The sequence below is a fragment of the Macrobrachium rosenbergii genome, chromosome 19 (assembly GCF_040412425.1).
Source record: "Macrobrachium rosenbergii isolate ZJJX-2024 chromosome 19, ASM4041242v1, whole genome shotgun sequence".
Taxonomy (NCBI): Eukaryota; Metazoa; Arthropoda; class Malacostraca; order Decapoda; family Palaemonidae; genus Macrobrachium; species Macrobrachium rosenbergii.
Window position 1 is genome coordinate 36,707,135 of NC_089759.1, and position 22,118 is coordinate 36,729,252.

General features: G+C 39.6%; 1 protein-coding gene across 12 annotated transcripts in view; it reads left to right on the plus strand.

The window, feature by feature from the left end:
* Positions 1 to 207: 207 nt before the first annotated feature.
* Positions 208 to 22,118, plus strand: part of LOC136848846 (angiomotin-like protein 1) — a 54,400-nt gene continuing 32,489 nt past the window's right edge. For 2 of the 12 annotated variants that reach the window (XM_067121639.1, XM_067121632.1), the window contains exons 1-6: positions 1,166 to 1,369; positions 6,338 to 6,469; positions 13,894 to 14,122; positions 15,965 to 16,090; positions 20,369 to 20,923; positions 21,476 to 21,605. In XM_067121639.1, coding sequence (XP_066977740.1) covers positions 6,394 to 6,469; positions 13,894 to 14,122; positions 15,965 to 16,090; positions 20,369 to 20,923; positions 21,476 to 21,605 — 1,116 coding nt within the window. In that variant the 5' untranslated portion in view covers positions 1,166 to 1,369; positions 6,338 to 6,393. Of the gene's footprint in view, positions 309 to 971; positions 1,370 to 6,337; positions 6,470 to 13,893; positions 14,123 to 15,964; positions 16,091 to 20,368; positions 20,924 to 21,475; positions 21,606 to 22,118 lie in introns of those variants that run through there. The other 10 variants (XM_067121640.1, XM_067121633.1, XM_067121643.1 and 7 more) reach the window with 8 other exon arrangements.

The window sequence follows — 22,118 nt, forward strand, 5'->3', positions numbered from 1 at the left end:
GTTTTGTACGACAGTGTGTAAATTTTGTGAATAAATGATTGCACCAAGAAAATAATATTCATTCCCAGTGTAGTTTGATTTTAGTCCCACTTTTTGTCTCTACCCCAATGGAGAGAAGGAGGGAGAAAAGGGAGCGAGGAAGGGAGGAACGATTCTACATAAGTAGAAACAGTTCAGCTAATTGCTTCCCTTCTCCAAATTCACTGTGGAGGAGCGAAAGGAGGTGTGTAACATCGCTGCATATCTATTGGCAGATCGTCAGCATCAAATTATCAACTGTTTCAGTAGGATCAGAGAAAGGCAAAAAGGTAGAGGGAAAGGTTACGTGGATGAGTTCTGTTTTGTTCTGTTACAAATGTTCCTCTGCAACAGTGGCATTATAACGTTACAAAATTTTAGAGGGATCTTCGAAGAGACTTTGCCGTATTGTTGGCAGCACCCTTGTGGCAGGCTCTTGCGTAATGTGATCGTCGAAAAATATTTTAACACTTGATAGTTTAGTTAAAGATTTGAATCTGCTGAAAATGTTACACATTGCTTTCAATTACTCGTATCATTACTTCTAAGGAATTATATATAGATATTTTGCCCGCTGTCAGTAATCCCGGACCTTCATATGATAGATTGACATCTGGCACGAGTGACATGAGTAACATAAAAGTATTTGAAACTCTCAATCTGGTTTATTCAGAGCCCTCAAGTGTCGTATTCGGCCAGTGGTTGAAATCCACGGAGGTACCCGGAGACTTTCCTAGGCATACGGAACTGTGTCAGTAATCCCGGATCTTCATATGATAGACTGACATCTGGCACGAGTGACATGAGTAACATAAAAGTATTTGAAACTCTCAATCTGATTTATTCAGACCTCTCAAGTATCGTATTCGGCCAGTGGTTGAAATCCACGGAGGTACCCGGAGACTTTCCCGGGCATACGGAACTGCGGTATTTCGCCATGAATCATAACACTCACCAGTATTATAAGAATCTCATAACCTGCCGTTCCACAGAATCAAGAATTATTTAACGAAACTAAAACGGGGACATTCCAAAACCTATCGGCGACAGAAAAAACCGACAGAGAAAGTGTCGACGAGCGGGTGCGCAAATTAGATCTCCTTTATTTCTGTCACGAAAATAACACTTCTTGCAAGAAGGTTGATGAGACTCGAGAGACGGGACACACACAGAGAGAGATCATGATGCTTGTGATTTGCCTCGGCTTTAGTTAAGGTTTGTGTCGTGGAATCGCCTGGAACCGACGTGAAATGGTGATCAGGTAGACGAGTGAGGGTGAAGGTGTCTTTTGCGTAAGTTAAGAGCTCATTTGGATAGAAGTTGTCGTCCCACCGAAGTGAAATTGACGGAGGTAAACAAAGCGAGGAACTTTTCAAAGCAACTTCGGGGGGCAAGTGGTATCCGTGGTATTCCGGGTATTCCTGCCAGTGCGGATGCCGTAGGTGGCTGTTTTCGCTTGCGTTTGGGTTGGACGGCAAAGTGGAGGGTAATAGGAGGTTAATCTGCATCCAGAATTTCCCCCCAGACCAGTTGACCTTAGTGTAGCGTAACCACAGGGGATGGACGTCCCTCCTCCTCCTCCTCCCCGAGTGAGTTAGCTTCGCCCAAGTTCTTTCATACCCTGGGTTCCTGCAGAGTGCATTTACAAGTGCTAACCTCCATTTAAACACGAAAGGGTAAAGGGTACTTCGAAAGTTAGAGCCTAGGGGCTAATTAAACGCAAATGTAATATTACAGTTTCGTGATGTGCAAGTTTTTTTTTTTTTTCGGAAAATTTGACATTTCTTTCGTAATGGTTAGTGGTAGATCTGAGTAATAGATACATGGCGGGTATTTAGCGAGAAATGGCAGTTTCTTTTAGTATTTTGGTTGCATATTTACAATTTAACGTTATTTTTGGGGGGTCGAATGTAATTAACCTGTAATTAACCCCTGAAGTCCATCCAACAACGGGTATCCATACGCGATCTTCACAAGACAGAGCACGGGTATATACGTCTGTTTGGAACGGTTCATACCCTGTCCGGCAAGTGCAATAACTTGTTAATGTAGAGGTACCGCCACCCCCGGGCCAGTACTAAACACGGCGTAGGGACATCCCATTTGGCCGACAACCAACAAATGCACCGCCAGTATCAGAAGCCTAAAAGTGTAGAAAAAAACCAGTTTCCAAGGTAAAAACAGTCGTGGAACTAATACTTGGAAGTCCCCGGTTAGTTAACCCTTTGCGTGCCCCTTAAACCATAAATCTATCGATAGGCTAACGGGGAATTGTATTAGGAGTAGGGGTAATTCTCAGAAAGAGCTCTATGGGCTAAATGAAGTTTTGTCTGAACAAGGCAGTGTAGAAAAAGGTGTGTATGACATGGTAGAGGTGAATTAACTGGAAAATTTTACCGGAATAATGTGAGAAATTTACCTTTTGTTAATGTTTTACGCAGAAAAGCTCCGCAGGACGCCATTAGTACCAGTCCCCCAGGGATGAGTGTAAAAACAAAAACAGAAGATGGTAAATTGGTATTGTTATACTTTACACCCGGTCTGCAACCCGACTATGAAACCCACAAAGATAGGTAGTAATGCAGTGAGAGGAATTCAAAATACCCCCATCTTTCCATTCGCTAATTAATAGTTTCGGAGATATGATTGATAAATGTTGAAAAGTTACCAATATACGATAGAGCTATGTAACCTCATTTTCTGTTACTACCTTCCTCACATCGGTCGTTTTTTGTGACCCCTGTGGCTAGCGCGTGCGGCGCAACATTACCGCCTGCCAGATCATTTGAGCTTGCCAAGAGTGTTTCAAAATGCAGATAAGGTGCAAAGCACCGTTCCGCCACGCCCAAACTGAAAGCAGAAATGTTAAAAAAATCACTGTTAAAAAAGTAGCATCACCCACAGTGTTGGGTTATGTTGAGGTAGTGACAATCAGAAAATGATAGTTTTGCCGAAGATAATAACATCAGAAAACAACAAAACAAGAAAACTAACAGGAAAAGATGTGTTTTTATGGTGGCTGGCGGCTTCCGAACAATGACCTTCGACTTTAAAAAAAGTTGAAAACTAAGCATTTCCAAAAACAATAATGGTAAGAAGCATGCGAAAATCATCAAAACAAGCAAGAAAAATATCGTGTGTAGCCTCAGAGGTAGTCCAGGTGTGAAGTATAATTTTACCGGTAAATTTCTCAAGTTATCTCACCTGTACTGCATCATATAGCCTACACCTTTTTCTATAAAAATAAAATTTTGTAATAAACAATCTCTCTGTGCAGAGATCTTCCTTAGAATTACTGGAATTTGGAAATTACAAACCAGGTTTTGGGTGACAGAATACAAAACTTATGAAATAGTCTATAGTCTAGGGCAGTGGTTCCTAAAGTTTTTCAGTCGGGATACCCCAAAGTGCAACTCCTAGTCAACCTGATACCCCCTGTCCATTATCAGCCTGCTACTCCCAACTTTTAATTTTAATTTTTGGTACAAAAGAGCAAACAGGACGGCTATAAACGAACAGCAGAATTGTATGGACTCTTTTTTATTTTATATTGAGTAAATAAATGAATGAAGACAACTCTTACATTGCTGGGAAATAGGGTAAACCTAAAGATGGTAAATTTTGAGCCCACACCTCGATTTGAATTGAGGAAACCCCCATATATTAATTTAATATTTTTCAGGATGCCTTTTGCAATACCCCCCAAGAACCGGTTTTGATACCCCTTGCGGTTATTGAGACACTACTTAAGGAACACCTGGTCTAGGGGATGCTTCCTTATGTAGCTGTTCCTAACCTAACTTATGGTCTTAGGGGCCAACCCTCTCACCCCTCAACCAGACCTAGAGTGCCATCAATCATAGAGAAACAATATTTGCTTACCTCCTCTTAAGCTGCCTTGGCAATAAGACTGGGGTTGCTACTGTGGTCCCCTCGTTAGTGCTAGACTTAGCCCAGGGGTATGTGAATGTGTTAACCAAGTATTTTTGACAGAAATAAATGCCAAATTCATCAACTATACATCTGAAACTATCAGAAAATTATCTTTCAAATCTTGGAACTCTTAGGCAATCTTGGAATTGTCATTTTCAGAACCTACACACATCCGGAAATAATATTCATGGCCTATCCAAGTTGTGAAAATCATGTCTTGACCAATCAGAAAGTGTAGCCTATTCAGAATTCAAGATATTTCATTTCATAGGTAGATTTAGTGTTTTAGAACCTACACACTTCTAGATACAATATTTTTTCATGATTGTACTGTAGTTTTGATATTCAGGGTAGTTCAATGTTCAGAAAATGTATAATTGAAACTTATTCCTTTTGAAATACAAACCATTGTCTGTAATGTTAGAGTATTTCTCAGCATTAGCTGGGAAAGTTGTAGAAACTGAGCAACAAGGGGGTTAATTTTTAGGTGGGTGAGTGAATGGGGGGAAACCCCAACTCTCCTGCCATAAGCCAGCCCTTCTTTTTTGGGCATGGTCACATTGAGACATCTTGCTGCTCTCTGACTGAACAAGAAGTTGATCATCTGTCACCTTTTCTGTTGTATGTATGATGTCTGTGTTTTTCATTTGATATGGCTTTGAACAAAAAAGTGAACAGTGAGAGGGGTGAAGGATATGTGGTAGTGGGTGTTTGACCACTTTATGTTCTTGGTGTTAGTGTTACCAGTTTTATTGTACAGATGTTTACTTCACCTTTTTGACTTCTTCCTCATGGACTGCCTTCTCTATCTCCTTGCCATCTGTTCATTCTTCCCCGTTTGCTGATGGTGAGAGACCAGCAAGCATTCTCTGATAGTGCCTACCCAGGTGCACGTGTCGAGCTCCACCCAGATTGTTATCACCTATCCTTGCACTGGTGATGGTGTTGCTGGAGCACTTACAAATGTTCATGTCCCTTGATATTCCAAGTGGCTGTCTTTCTTTCCTGTTTCCGCAAAGAAACTCAAAACTGTTTGGCCTCTTGTAGTAGTCTTGTCTGCCTTTATGCATCTTCTACTGTAGCTGAGGAGAATAAGAGTGAATGGAGTAAGTGAAGAAATTCCAATGAGTATCTTCTCCCTCTTTTTCCTCATGATCAAGTTCTTATTCCTTCTCTTCTGCCCCTTCTTCCTGTAAGAAGAAGAAGGAAGGGGTCATGGAAGCCCTCTCTCAACAGGTCCCATCAGACTTTGAGTAGCACCCTCCTTCTCTGAGGGTCACCAGTGGTGCTGGCTCACCTCTGGGTAAGACGTTGTTGTAGGGTTGACACTGGGTTCTGTCGAATTCCATTCTTGTACCAGCATCTCCGTACTCTTTCCAAGACATGAGGACTGCCCTGAACTCGTAACCTGTTTGTACTTCTGCTGTACGATACCACTGGGTATCACGACAATCTGTATGTGCTGGATTATGCAGACCCTCAATTATGATCCCCAGACTTTGTGCATGCTGACAGGGTTCAGGCATGAAAGGTTGCCATATTACCATACCATTAGATATCATGGCAAGCCTGTTGCATATGATCAAGACACTTGGGATGTTCATGGTTTGTCCAAACCTCGCAGCCTATTTTTGTATGAGTTACGATTCTTCATTCATTTGAAAAGGTCCAGAAGTCTGACAGTTGATCTTGCAGTTCTAAACTCTGATCAGTATGTCAGGGGCATGGTACTCCTCGTCGCTCTTTCGACCAGGGGGAGTAGGCCCAGGTATGGTGAACTCCAGTCAGTTCAGAGACTCACTCAGATTCCTCCCCCCGACAAGTGAGTCTTCCTAATGTAAAGGGCCTCAGGTTTGTATAGTTAGGAAAAATACAATTTACATTAAAAAATTGTGATTTTAAGAATAATTGGGAAAGAAGTGATGGCTCAAAAGTTGTATAGTCTCAAAGTTTATATCAGCATGTTAACCAGCAAGTAACCAGAAAAAAGATTAAACTGAACGTTTTCTTTGTTTTTACCATTAAAAACACAGTGATATTTCATAAGGACTTTCTTTTTTATAGGGATTGATAATTACATTACAGTGTTTAATTTTTGGTTTAGAAGTATTTATCTTTTCGTTAAACCTGTATGCAAGGTTTATTGTAATGTGAGTCTGGTTGAAGTCAGTTGAATGGAAAAATAGTTATGTACAACAGATACTAAACTTTTAAGAACTGGATTGAGTGTCTTGCATGATTACCACTGAGTAGATGTTGTACATAATGATTTCATAATCTGAAGTTCTTATTCGGGCACAGTAGTGCATTCATCCTAGTGACATCTTATTTCAGAGAATTTCATAACCCTTTTTTTTTAATGTACTCACTTTTTTCAACTTTTCAGAGCAATATTTTTGCAGGGCCTTCCTGGATGATCCTCGTGGTGTCATGACATGAACCATGACATCGTCGCAGAACACCACCACTGCCAACACGTTCACTGCCTCCCATCGCAACACCCTTTCCCAGTTACAGAGTCAGTCCACTTGTCATGATGTTTTAATTCTTTTCTCTTATACCTTCTGCTTCTTACCTTAGGACATTTTGCTTTTGCCATGTTCAGACTCATTGATAAGGTGTCAGGTCTTGCTAATGCTGATATTGTAGTTGGATTGCATTATCTCTTTCATAATTTTCCTAGCATTTATTATAATTTAGTCATGAAATTATAATTTAGTCATGAGAGAAAGGTTCATTTTGAATGCCCACACTGCTTTGGAGTCTACGCTAGTTTATCGGTTGCTGCATCGAAGTTATCCTTTAGGAAAGAAAAAGTTTCCCTGAAGTTTATTACAATTTCTCTGATTGCTAGTTTAATTTTGCTGTTCGAGTATTAATATTTGAAGGCAACTATAATTAATTCACACCACCCGTGCATTTGATATCTAACCCCGTCTCTTACGACGCTCCTGATTGGCCATTGATTGGCCAGTCACAGGGCTGGAAACTCGTCAGTCTGTTCCAGCTGTCACTGAGTCAACATCTACGCTGTGACCTCTTTCAAAAGTTATAACTTTCATTACTCCTCAGTTTTACCCGAAGAAATGTAGTGTTTGTCAATTTCATCACTAAACATCGTCAAGTCAATGATTTAAGGATTATAATGAAATATGAATTGTGCACTTCAGTATACTTAATGCTAAAATATGTACAGTACAGTATAGTGAAATGAACATGAAATTTTTTATATAAAATATATTCTTTCATTCCTTACATGACATCGCAGTACGTTTATCATATATCGTCTTGTGTTTCACACAGTATTGTAGCTTAATTGTCATGGATGACAATGCTACCAAAAAATTATAGGTAGGGCTATCAATATGAAAATAACAAGCAAAAGGTTAAGAATATTAAAATGAGTGGGGATGCGCGCAGACAGTAGCCTCATGGTCATTTCACTATACATATTTTAGTATCAAGTTTACTGACGTACAAATTCACGTATTGTGTTATTATAGTCCTTAAATCATTGGCTTGACGATGTTTAGGGATGAAATTGAGAAACACTACTTTTCTTCGGGTAAAACTGAGGTGTAATGAAAGTTATAACTTTTGAAAGACATATATCATGAGGAGAGGCTGCAGCGTAGATGTTGACTCGGTGATGGCTGGAACAGACTGACGAGTTTCCAGCCCTTGAATGGCTGATCAATGTCCAATCAGGAGCATCGTAAGAGACGGGCTTAGATATCAGATGCACGGATACTGTGAATTGATAATAGTTGGTGTGGTCAACATGCACTATATATAATTTTAGTTAAAATGAAACCTCTCCTCCTCGTACAACCAGTGACTTTTGTGACCAGCTGCACTTTAGGAATTAAAAAAAAAAGGCCAAGGCTAGGGTAAGAATTTAAGCAACTAAACTAAAAATAGGCGTGGCCAATTGTTAATCCTAAGGCGAAAATTAGGTAGAAACAAGTAAGTAATTTGTAAAAATATAGTAACCTTTTTTAATACCTACCAATAGGCCCAACAAAGGTGTAGGCAACTGCAAAGCATAAGTAATGGTATAAATCTATACTTAGCAAATGCTAGGCTCCAACAAAATTGTAAGGTAACCTGGCCACATCCAAAGCCTGCCATCTTTGAACAAAACCTGTAAAATTCATAGTAGTAAGAACAATACAACACTGTAGCATAAGAAAAGGTGAATAAAACCCCATTTTACTTCAGCTACTCTACACCTGTAAATTTGACACTTCAGCAAGCAAAATATCTCAAAATTTTCTCATCATAATACACGAAGTCTGTTATGGTTGAGGTTTATTCCATCATCACTCACTGATGATCTATTGGAACTGTGTTTGCATGTATGTTTCTTCTCCATTTTGCACACTGATTCATTTTATGGCATACCTTACAGAATTGTGTATAACTCCATCCTCCTTGCCAAGTGCTATGCTGATCTGTTGCTTCTGCTTGAGGCACTGAGAGAGATACCTCTATGGCCCATTCCTCTGTGTCATTCCCACATGCTGAATACCAGTCCATGTATTTGCTCTGCCTTGGTGTATGGAGACAATCCAGCAGCTCCTGAGGAAGGCTTTTCCTAACAGGGTTGCACAGATGTCTTCTTTGCCTCCAGAGGTTCTGAGCAGCCAAGGCAGTGGGTCATCTTGTATGGCATGTGTTATCAAAGGGGTTTCTCTCGGGCCAGAACCACTCCAGAATATTGTGAAATTCTAGTCCGCCTTCATTAAGAAAAGCGCCTATTAATCCTCCAGTGAAAGTCTGTTGCTTGGCCTGGAGGAAGGCCCCTCTAACTGAAGACCATGCCTCTATTCCATGATAGAGTTAGCCAAGCTCATGAGGAGCTTCTAACAGTCTTGCCTACCCTGCAAACTCAGTCCTCCAGAGTGGAAGATCACTTTTTTTCTTTTGAAGTCTAACTCAGACACTGTATAATCCCAAAACCTCAGTTCTCTGGAGTGGAATGTCATTTTGCTTTGTAGAAGTGTAACTCAGCCACTGTATGAGCTTGTTGGAAAGTCTTCGGGTAGAGACTCGCAGTAAAGGCTGGTTTTCTGGTGGCTTTTGTGTTTGCAAAATGTGTTGGCAAGTTTTAGTTCTTCACGTCAAGTCTGGCGTTTTTGTGGTTGAGATTTTTCCTCTCATTCCCTATTCTTCCCAGGTTTGGGGTAAAATATGTAATTACTCAGTTCTTGGCATTCAAAGGTTGGAAGGATGAGTGATTAGCACTACTTTAACCTCTTCCTTCCTCTTTTTTAATGAGTTATCAGTCAAGCTTAGAATGATCTGCAACTGGTCCTGATACGTCATATTCTCTGTCTTCCATCTTACTTTCCACCCTCTCCTAACAATTATTTCATAATGCAATGTGAGGTTTCCCTCTTGTTACACCTGTAAAACCTTCTTATTCTCAGTTTCTCTTTTAGCGCTGAGTGACCTCAAAGGTCCCAGCACTTTGCTTTTGGCCTAAAATGACAGATTTTAAATCATTTTGTATTTTTCATAACTAACAAACTTGCAGTCTTAACATAAGAGAAAATTCTCTAGTGCCAGATGGAGTCCAGTTAAAAAAAAGTTACACGGTATTGGTGGCATCGGGAGATGACCAAGATGATGGTGAGAGGGAGGTGGAGCTGACCTCCTATACCCCATCTCGGAAGCGTTGTGTCAGTTTTCTCTAAGCCTATGTAAAATATGAGGGGTTGGCTTGAGGTGGGCAGCATATGTTAAGACCCTAGGTTGTTAGTTATGAATAATACAAATTGATTTAAAATATGTCATTTGTTTATGTACAGAACAAACCTTTGGTCTTAACATAAGGAGGGACGATAGAGAAAGCCTCAGAACCGACTGGAGGTTCAGCTCACCTGGGCTTACTTCCTGTCCAAAGAGGGACATAGGAAGGAGTCATATGACTGAATTGTAAAAGGTTACTTTCCAGCCAGACATTTGGGTTAAGAGACAATGTGGAACTCCTGTTACATTATGTCTTGGAGTGAAATAAAGAACTGTAACTGTATGAGACAACGAAACTACATTAGCCACCAGCCGTGTTTGTCGTCATTTCCTCTCTCCCCTTGTAAGAGAGATGAAGGGCATTGCTTCCAGAATAGTTTGTATTGTGTATGAACAATCAGGTAAAACTAGTGGAAAGGAGCTCTACACTCACCTGTATCTGACCAGTTCCAGTGCATGATGAATAATTTCTCTCCACTGCCCGCCAGTAGAGGGGAAAAAAGAATGAGAGAGGAAGATCAGTCAACCCATTTACTCTTACTTTCAAAACCAGTATCTTAGGTAAGATACAAACTCTCCCGCTAGGGGCAATGGGTGAGCTACACAATTTGTTGAGCAGCCACCACAGGACCCAAGGAAAAAGTGTCCAAGGACTTGTGGGTAATGTCATGCAGATAAAAGGATTTTGTGGTTTGGCATAGAAATGTGCCAGCCTTTATGATCCTTTGAACTGACAAGTTCTTTTTGAATGCGATGGAAGGGCCTAGACCCCTGGCATCATGTGCTCTTGCATGCACTGAATTGGCCTCTGGATTAGAAGAAGTAAATTAGGCCTCTTTAATTGCTTCTTGAAACCAAAGGGAGACTGTATTCGTGGACACTTCCTTCTTGATCTGGCCTGTACTAACAAAAAGTCTTCGACAACCCAGTCTGAGGTGTTGAGTCCTTTTTAGGAAGTTCCACAGTGCCCTAATAGGACATGAAAGTAACTCATCAGGTCCATTACTAATAAAATCTGTAAGCGAAGGGATGGAGAAAGACTCAAATCTGTTGTCGTGAACGGAGGGATTTTGAGTCTTAGCCACTAACTCTGGGACAAATTCGAAGGCTACTGACCCCCAACTCCTCGTGTTTAATATCAAAAGATAGTCCGTGTAGTTCACTTACTCTCTTGAAAGATGTTAAGGCTAAAAGGAAAACTGTCGTGGGAGTTACATTCCTGTTTGAAGAAGTTCTTGAGAGTTCGTATGGACTACGTGTGAGACTTTCCCTGGTATACGGCTGTAGAAAACCTCCTGAGGTACCCTGACATTTCTGTCGCTGCTCTGTGGAAAAAGTCTCTTGCTTGCAGGGGATACTGGATAGTCTCCAACTGTGAAGAGATAGGGACCCTACTGATTGGTGAAATCTCTTGATGTGTGGTTGACACAAGGTTGTGCCAAGGAGGAATCTTCCTCGGCACTTCTGTCAGTAAGGCTAGATTATCGGGGTACCATTCTGTGTGAGGTCACATGGGAGCTACAAGGGTAATACTGTGGTTCTGGGAAATCCTCACTCTGTTGATGACTTGACGGATGAGGCAAAACAGGGGAAAGACATAGACATCCAGATTGTCCCAAGGATGTTGAAGGACGTCCTCCGCTACTGCCCAGGGATCTGGAACGACCTAACAAAATACCTCTAGTTTTTTGTTGTGTCTTTCTGCAAAAAGGTCTATTGATGGCCTTCCCCACAGATGAAAAAGCATTTCTGCCACTTCCTGATGCACTGACCACTCTGTTCCCAGCACTTGACCCTGGCTACTCGGCTTGTCTGCCACCATGTTGTTCTTGCCTGGGATGAATCTGGCCGAGAGAACTACTGATTGAGGGACCACCCACTGGTGTAGTTGTACTGTCAAGTTGTGGAGATGATGAGAAACTAGCTAGAACTGCTGATGAGTTGCTTCCAGATTTCTGGCAGATCTGAAGGTGATTATAAAAAAATTATACCTCAGCTCAGTTCTTCAGTAGTGATGAAACTGGATTTCAAAAGAACTACTGATTGAGGAACCACCCACTGGTGCAGTTGTACTGTCAAGTTGTGGAGATGATGAGAAACTAGCAAGAACTGCTGATGAGTTGCTTCCAGATTTCTGGCAGATCTGAAGGTGATTATAAAAAAATTATACCTCAGCACAGTTCTTCAGTAGTGATGAAACTTGGTTTTCTGAAAGAAAAAGCTGAATTGAACAAACATTTTAGAAAAATACAAGGGTTTAAGTATGGAAGGATTGAATAATGTTGGTACTTTTGGCAATGCAACGGGTTATGTGATCAAGCCAGGTACTGTTTACTGCTCCCAAGAAAGAAAATGATCTACCCCTGTAAGGAATATTTGGTGCAGAAAAGTTGCAATTTGAAGTTCAATTCATAATAGACAATTGTACCTGGCCATTCCATGATAATATTAAATTTGGTGATGACAGTTTCAAGGTTACATCATATTGCACCATGACCTCTTTGCTATAGTCTGTTAGGCAAAGTATAATTCTGTGTCAAGGCCACATTCACCTGCCTGCTGTTTGATCGCATTCATATGATCATTGATCCTGACCTTGGAAGTCATCCAGAAGTCATGCAGTGATGAAGATCATTATCCATTGTACGTGCTGTAACATTTATTAAAGTTGCAATGGATGAATTGATACCAGAAACTGGAATTGTTTGTTGGAGGTCTTAATGGATGTTGCAGTCAACTTTAAAGGTTCCCAGTGGGTAATAAAGAAGTCAAGAAAATTTGTGCAGTAGCAAGAAAAGTGGGCGGAGAAGGATTTTTTGAGGTAATAGTCCAAGAAAAGGAAGCACATATTGGAAATAGGAAAGAAGTGATATCTTGAAGAACTGGAAGAACTTGTTAAATTCACCAACAAAAGAAAACACGGACAAAGAAACAGAAAAAGAACCAGCAATGTGGATGCTTCAGTAATTTAGCAAACTGTTTCACATTGCGTGGAGTATAAAATTATGATGTACATACAGTCTTAATTACCAAGAGAATAATAGCCTCCTGTTGTAGTGTATTTGAAAAAGATCCTTTAAAAGGTACTCCGTAAGCTTTATCTGCTCCTGACATTATTCCAAGATTCCCAAAAGCATATGACCCTTTTGATAAATTTTCAGGCCTGTTGCCTAGCTCACATTCCTCCTCCTCCTCGTTGTCATTATTATCATCATCATCATCATCATCATCAGTGAAGGAATATTTTGAGAGAGAGAGAGAGAGAGAGAGTGATTGGTATTATAACTTTTTGTAATTTTTTTGTTTTAATTTTTAGAATTTTCCAAATAAAGGGTATTGTAGGTACTTTTGTAAATTGAAAACATACTGTATTTTATAGGTTTCAGCATTACATGAGGTTTCAAGCATATATGAGTAGCTTGAAACCCATTCCCTGCATAGGTGAAAATACTGTACTAAGATTTCTCTTTATTGTATTGTATTTGAACTTTAAGGAGCTAGAGTTGCAGAAAGCATAAATGGCAAGAAAAAGAAAAAGCGTACGCTTTCTACTGTAGGCTAAGTTTATTGTTATATAGGTTGGAATGATACTGTTATTTTACAAAATAACTAACAAGGATTTTTTATGTTATTCTCTTGCGCAGTGTAAGCAAACATGTTCTTGGTCACCATTGCAGTCAAGGCTGCATGGTAGGATGTATTCCTAGTGCCCAAACTTAAGTTTAGGTAACATAATACTGTATTGCTAATAAAATGGAAAATGTTTGGCATATTTGATTTTTAAAGCAAATATAATTAGTTTTATAGCCTCTCAATCATTTTTAACATTTAGTATGAATTAAGACTGGTATGGGCTAGGTTGCTAAATTATTTTATGAGCACATATCCAAGCCTTGGCAAGCCTACGTAGTCAGATCAGTTGGCATATTGAAACATCCCTCCATCCCCAGTTATTTTCAGTTGGCGAGCTTATTCTGCGCTTGCTATTTGTTGTTTATTACATGCAGTGCTTAGGTTGCGCTATTGTACAGTATCTATGTACAGCAGTAGTTTTAGTGTTGGGTTATTCTTCTTAACATGGTTTTGAAATAAATTTTCCATGGAGTGTAATAGTATATAAACTGATGAAATACCTTTGGTAGAAAGTGGTACTCACATGAAAGTCTGTGTCTAACTTCTGTGTTTTAGGTACCACATATGGACAGAGTTTCAGTGGAAGTGAGACAGATGTGAGCACCTCTACTGAGAACTTGAGTCCTGAGGAGCGTTATGCTTTAGAGCATACACAGCGACAGGAGCCACAGGGACAAGAGAATGTTGGTAGTGCAGTGTCTAGAATGGCCGGCACACAAAATACATGTGTGTCTGCGCTAGTGACGGGTGGAGCAACTACAATGTCCATGGCAAGATCAAATGAGTAAGTACAGCATAGGCTGTGATAGGAATATCCTTTCTAAGATTCAAACTTTTTCTATGGTCAAGACTATAACTGGATTATGAGAAATTGTTTATATCCATACATAATGCATTGTTTTACCAGGACATTAGATAATGTATTAACTTATTGATTTAGTGGTTAGGATTGTCACCAGTTTGTGTAGCAACATTCATTGCAACTGTGTGGGTGTGACTTTGAGATTTGTATGTTATCGTCAAAGTCTGTAGACTTGTCGTTTGTGATAAAGACAAGCTAGCAAGCTAAGCAAGATTGGGGGTGATGATGGAAATAGGGAGCTTAGAGCCATTACAAGGTGAAAGTAGCCACTTAAACACACTCAAACTACAGTAGCACACTCATAATTTGTAATTAATGACACTGAATACCATCATGTAGTATTACAAACTAATACCTTGGCTGACAGGTAACTTTAAGAAGCAATTTTTGGATGCATTTTTGTTGTTCAGTTATATTTACATCACACAAAATATAGGTTGTATAGTTTTTTAAATTGTCAAAAAGAAAAAAGTGTATTTATAGAAGCAGTGGTATTGATGATTTTACTGGTAATACTGCAGCATGATCAGTAATATTTGTACAGTACATCAAGTTTCCATTCGTGAGGTTCCATATGAAATTTCTCTCCCTTAGTCTATTTTTGAACACTTTCTGATGGTATTCCCATATGTTCTTGGTTTTTATCTGTGCACATGTTCCGTAAATGAAGACTTATTGCTCCGTACACACTGGCACCTTGGCTGAAGAGAAGGAAAAGAATTTACCCAGTTAAAAGGTTTCCAAATGCCACTGGTAGCCTTTGTTGAAAACCAGTGGAAGTTGGACACACAAAGCAACCACGTCCCTTGAGTGGGTTGATGGACAGGCTCCCAGTGATTAGGTCGTACGCTCCTTTTCCTCTCGCTGGTGTGGTTACATTTAGTTCTTTGTTTTTTCTCAGTCTATTTTGTGGCTTTGTTTGTGTGTTTTTTTTGTCATGGCATTTTATGTCATCCTTAGACAAGGACCCCTATTTGCTGCCCTTCTTTTCTGGGCCATGTGTACTCTGCTGCCCTTGTGCAGTTTGCAGGGATTAGCTGAAACAACAGTGTTATCATTTTAGGCAGTGTTTTGTCAACAAGTGATTTGGGTTGGCTTGTCGCACTGTGACTGAGAGACTCCAGTCGTGTTAAGATGAGGTTTCCTTATTAGCTATGCCACCTCCTGCTGCTGCTAGATCTTCAGACCCTTGTTGTATACCTTCTCTTGTTTCTGTTTCATCTTTGTACTCTCCAGAGAAGTTTGTTACCCCTGGTAGGCCCTGCCATGTTTTTCGTCTGTTGCTCATATTGTCTCTTTCTTACGCTGTCCATTCACCTCCCCATTCCTCCTCCCGCTCATGCTCTTCGAAGGACAGTTCCTTGCAGTCATCAGTTTGAAGGTTCATGAGTTAGTTGCTGCTTCACGTGTTGCTGTTCGTACAGTCTTGCTGTCTTGTGTTACGGCCTGTTGCCATCTTCCTTAGTAACGTTGCTGTTCCTGTCACCTCGTGTCTCCTTAGCTTCTGCAGACCAGTTTGCTGACTATACTTGCCTCTTCCTGGACTCTCCTGTGATTGTATGTTTCTTGATCTCTGTATTTGCTCTTGTGTGTTTTTATGCTTTAGTGTATGAAAATTTGGCCATAGGCATTACCATCATACAAGGAGTTTAGTGAGTGAACTCTAAATAATTTCATTTAATATCTTGCATAGTTGCCAACATAGCAGAAGAAGAATAGATATTTTTATTTCAAGTAGCTGATCTTTTTATTTTATCTCTTCAGATCCAATGCCTCCATCAGCAGCAGCACAAATACACTAATTATCCATAACTCCCAAACTGATGATTCTTGGAGTCACAGATGGATGCCAGGGGGATTCTCTACACCTGTGGCAGGACGAAAGTCTGGGTAAGTTTAATCACACGTTTTCTTTTCTGATAATGTGCTAAAAGATGCTTTCATTTGTCTATCATTATCAGTGATTCATCATTAGTGTTTTGACGTCAGTTTTTCCTTTTATGGAGTAGATTTCAAATGAGATAGCTCAGTTGAAATCTTTTCTGTTTTGTGTAGCCAGCCCTGTGAAAGCTGAGTTCTTCCTATACGGATACAAACCATTCGGTCTTTACACGGGGAAAATCTCCTGCGCTGCTGGAATCTGGTTATGAAAAAATTAGAGCGTCATATGATCAAGGTATGGTGGAGTAACGCATAGCATCAACCAGTGGGGTGACGAGATGGAGGGGTTTCACCTTCGATTGCCCTAAGGAAAGCTTTGATGTATCAGTTTTCTCTTAGCCTCCATTTAGTGCAGATGTACGCTGCTCAACTCGTATCAAAAGCCGGGTTTTTCCATTCCTGCCATTTTGTTTGAAATTGGCTCCATATTTTTGTGTTTTTGTGTCATGTATTTGTGCCTTTTTGTGTATGTGTGATTATTTATCAGGCAAACCCATGAGTTATCTAAGCCTAGTGCTAGGAAGCAGAGGAAGTGTCCTGCTATAGCTAATAACCCTGGCTTCCGTTACGAAGCCTCCTTTGAAACTGACCCTCATGTAACTTATAGCAGGTGTATACTTCACCGTTTGCAGTGTAAGTAGCCGCTGTTCTGAATGTTGTAATTGGTCTCCTGAGCAATGGAGGCATTTTGAGAACAGGAAGACGTGCAAGAGCAAGGGCTTTGCTCAAACATGGGAGGGCTTCAGCTCTTCAGTGCCGACAGACGACGCCATTCCACCTTGTTCTTTTTCTCTTTCTGCGACTCGTCTTCCTGCTGCTTTTTCCTTGGAAGATTTTACCCCTTCCTGTTCGTCTGTTGACTCATCAGTAGACTTTTCTGAGAGGAGTTCGGGAGATTTAACTGTTGATTCACCTGCTGGTTTGCCTGCCCCCTCCTGGTGGGGGGATAGGGAACTTCCCTCCCCCTTTGGCAGGAGACCAAGATTCTGTTTGTGATTTGATTCCAGGATTGAATGTTTAACTACTTCCTATACTCCAACAATGGTCAGGAAGTGAGCCCAGGTGTGGTGGACCTCCAATCGGTCCTAATGTACCTCTCCTCCCACCAATAAGTAAGCACATTGTGGAATGGTATTCTAATTATGTTGCAAGCCCAGATGTCTGGCTGTCAGGGAAGTCTTTTGCCTTTGAGGCTGAGGTGTTTAGCTACTTCCTATACTTAAACAACGGTCAGGAAGTGAGCCCAGGTGTGGTGGACCTCCAATTGGTCCTAACTTACTTCTCCTCCCACCAATAAATAAGTCTCCCAATGTAAAGACCGAATGGGTTGTATTCATATATTAATGGCCCACCTCTGCCACCCCTCATTCGGTTTCCCTGGGCTGGAAGAACACTGATACATCACAGCTTTCCTTAAGGCGGTTGAAGTGAGATCCCTCCTCCTCGCTACATCATTGGTTGATGATATGTATTACTCTGCCATACCTTGATCATATGATGCTTTAATTTTTTCATAACCAGATTCCAGCTGCGCAGATTTTCCCAATGTAAAGACCGTAGGTTTGTATGTTGGGAAAAATACAAATTGATTAAGAATTTGTGATATTTTCAGCTTGGTGGTCTGGTTTAGTATTCTTTATAGATGAATTGTTTTGTAGACTGTACTCTTTAATTCTTGTCTGGCGTATCTTCGTCAATGGCCCTCTCCATAATATTTTGGGTTTTCCTACAGATCTTTGTCCTGCTGCTTTCAAGTCTGTAATTTTTCTTTACAATGCTCTTCTCTTTATCTCTTTTTATCAAATATCCATCTTAACCATGTCAGTCTTTTGAGATGTCTGTCTACTTTCCAGCCACAAGGCACCACTTATCTGCAGTTTTCATCCATACTATGATTTTCCCAAGATACCCTGTTCTTCTTGTAGTAGTTAAAGCCTGATGTCTTAGGCATGCATTGTAAGTTTTGTAACTACAGGGAATTTTGTATATGCATAACATTAATCTCTTTTCATTTTATCCAGGCTATTGTGCTGTTCTTCTCGGTACTCTCTCTCACTGTCAGCTTCACTGTTCAGTTTTTCCCCAAGGCAACAAAAATGTTCTGCCATCTCTAAGATTATTCTTCTATCAAAAGATTATCCTTCTATCAGAACATGGGCTTCGTGTACATTTATTAGTAAATTTCAGCCATAATATTAAGTGTGTGGGCCAAATGCCAAATGGATATTTTATAACCAATGTTTATTGTATGTTTCCCTACACTTACAACCTGATGCACTGCATCCCCTTGACCATCATGGACAAGCATATTCCGGGGAGAAGACACTATGGAACCGTAAAGTCTGAAAGCAAATCAGCTCTTGATGGATATGTTACCTGTCATGTATACAGTACAGTATATGTGTGGAGAAAAGGAAAAGATCAAAAAAGCAGAAATAAATCAAAATATATTTGTTGAGCAACAGTAAACGGGAGACTTTATATAGCTAGTAATATCACAACAGTAAAGGGAATGTATTTGTTAAGCAGCAAATGACTTTAAATAAATTAATGAATTAAGGATATTGTGCTGGAATATGATCCGTAAAGCAATGGAACTCATCCCAAGACTGAGGAGAACCATTCCTAGTGGTTGTGCACAGACCAAGGTTTGAGGGCTTTTGTTAAATGGTCATCACCCAGCAAGCACAGATAGTCATGCAGCACCACAGCTTGTTGAGGTACATTAAGCCCTTTGATCTCCTCAATCATCAAAAGGTCTCTTCCATGACGTGGAACTGACCTCTTCAGTCATCGTTCTTTTGGTTCTGGTTAGGCAGCTGGTAATAGATAACGTGTTTCCCTTGTCAGTGTAAGAATCTTTTGTATATTTATAATGACAGCTGGCAACATTCGATTTCCAGCTTACAGGATGATCTCAAACAAGGGTCAGACCTTCAGTACCCATCACAGTGCCAGAGAAAGGGTGTGTTTCACTCAGTGATGTAGTACAGAGGCTTTTATTTGGAAATGACAATGAAAGTAGTAGACTTGAACTATCAGGTACAGTAGCTCTGATAGTGACAGCAGTGAATATCGTGATGTTTATTATATCGTAATTATAGACAAACCTGCCCTAGATAATTTTTTAACTTCAAGTTTTATCAGAGATGAGCTTGGATCAGATGAAGTGACAGAGGAGGAAGCAGGTTTGTTAAGCACCAGAGGTGGCTGAGTAAACAAAAAAATGTGATAAAACTTGCAAATGGAAGACCACTGAAGATTCAGTTTGTAAAAAATCGGTGCTCTGAAACTTGTATTGGAGATAATAGATTCACATTTTCTACAGAATGCCAAGTCATTTTTTTATTTTTTGTGAGGTTTTCCAAATGAAATTTTTTACCAAAAGCAAGTGTTTAAAGTTTTCAATAAAGATTTTCTTACTCAGAGTTTTCAATAAAGATTTTCATACTGAGTAACAAAAATAATGTTACTTTTTACTCCATACTTTGAGAGATATCACACTAAAATGAATCACCAAAAAAGCTACATAATTCAATATTTGAATAATTACCTACATACCATATGCATATTTTATCACTTTACTATAATAAAACATTATAATAACATACTAGTACAGTGTACTGTTATAACAGTAGTGAAACTAACAAAGAATTTAAGTACAAAAATAAAAGGGAGAAAATTAGTCAGTTATACAATTGGCAAGACACTGATCACACCACTGTTAGTGATAACAGGCTGGCGGCGAAAAGGTTAAGAAAGATTTATGAACTCATTCAGTTGATTGGAGTGAAATTTTTCTTAGTTCGTATGGGAGTGGGTAAACATTGGTGCCATATCTTGGTCATATTGTGCCTTTAGATTTGAAGCTATATTTTTGAAATTTGACAAGTTATTCAATTTCAAAGTATACAGGAAAAATCAGAATTATCATTTCGTATCCTCAGAATATGTACCCATAAGTAAACTGTTCAACTGATGGAAAGCAACTGACCCAAGTTTGCATTAACTCAGCTTGAGTCATAGGTGGTGCTTTGGAATTAACTTTCATTATGCAACCAATTTAAAGAGTGATCATTGAATTTGGTGAAGTTATTCAAGGTCAATGTTTAAATAGTGTGTTGATATGAGAAATAATAATAATGTAACTACATTGAATCCAGCTGGATTACTTTGTCTTTATAGTATTATGTATATTATTTTGAATTCATTTTTCTTTGTTTTTAGGTCTTCCACTCTGAATAGTGTAACAGACACTATCAACTTCAGTTCTTCCCTCATTAATTCCCCGCTTCTCCTAGACTCGACTCTAACCCAGAAGAACTCTGTTGCATCATATTTAAGTGACAGTATTCCTGGCTCTCCCAAGTTGTCAACACGTAGTTCTGCTATGAAATACCATGCTGCAACTGATTTACCCGATATTCCATCATCATATTTAGATCAGTCGGAAGTGTTAAAACATCTGTTGAACCGAGATGGAAAAAGTGGACAGAACAACCAGAGTGCTTCAAGTTCAAACAGTGGCATAGATATGTTGGAGACTGTAGGTACAGTCAGTAAAAATACATCTCAGTTGCCTTTGCTAAGTGACTTAGATACAACGGTGAATTACGTAAATTATCCTCCTCCTCCTGCATATCCAATTTGGCGGTTGGATGATTCTGAAAAGTCGGAACACATCGATTTAGCAAAGTCAAGTCTCTCAAAATCACAGCCTGACTTGAGCAGGCTAGGAGGCTCTAAAGAAATCTCAAGTCCCAAAGAATTGTTGAGCCAAAGGTAAGTTTGGTCAAGTTATTCGTTAGTTCAAGTTTCTCTGGAGTCCTTGTTATTCATTGAGGTCGGATGGCAGTTGCACTTTGAACTTTAGATGTTTCTCAAAAGTAAGATGTGAGTCAAAAGTTATGCCAAGAATAGTTAAAACTTCAGACTTGTTCAACAGAGTACCATCCCTTTCGAATGCGCTCTTTCAGCTGTTTCCACTCTTCAGTGTGATGACAGGCATTTCTTGTTAATGGATGTCCCAGACTACTCAAGATTTGCATAATGTAATTGGTGACTACTGCATAGTCATAGAAGAGTTAAACTGCTGTTAATCTTTTATTTTTTGCATGAGTCAGGTCAGGTTATAATCTTGAAGAACTGGATATTATGTCTGTGTAGAAGTTTACCCTAACTTAATTTGGTCTTTTCATTTCTTTGTTCCAGTAATAGGTTTTATTTTGGAAAAAATTATACTTACTAGTTGTAAAGCTGGTTTGGTTCTTTTACTATTTGTTATGCCATTCAGTCTTTTCCATTGACCTAAATACTATTTTTTTCCATCTTTAGAATTGTCTCTGGGCAAACAGACAGCAGTGAAGGTCATCTGCAGGAGCGAGCAGATATTTTAGCCAGGGAGAATAATGCATTAAAGATTGAGGTTGACATGTACCACAGGAAAGTAGCCAAACTTCAGCGTGTGAGTATGAACTTTATCCTTTTTTGTGTTGTATTATTTTTTTTGTGTTACATTGTATATTGTCTGGTAGAAATGTTCAAAGTAGTTTGTAAATACAAGTTGAAATGTCGTGCTTGGAGCATTGTACACCTCAGCCTATTTCATTTATCCATACCAAATTAGTCCACAGGGGCTATCAGTAAGCCAGATTTTATGCTATTGCAAGTAACACCTCAGTTTAACAGTCCTCTGCTTGACAGAATTCTGTACTTATCAGCCACACTGTCGTGATTTTTTTGCTATGCTTCCATTTTAGGTGTGATACATTTCTAGTAAAATCTCTTGGATTGAATGGTAAGTGTAAAGTAAAAGTTAGTTCAGCTTAGGAACTATGTGGAGCTGCTTTTAGCTGTAAGAAGTCTAGATAATATTCAGTTGCAGTCTGTAATATAGGGACTTTGTTCCCTAACAGACTTTGTCACTTATCAGAAAACGAGACTCCCAAAGTGTCTATTAAGTTGAGGTGTTACTGTA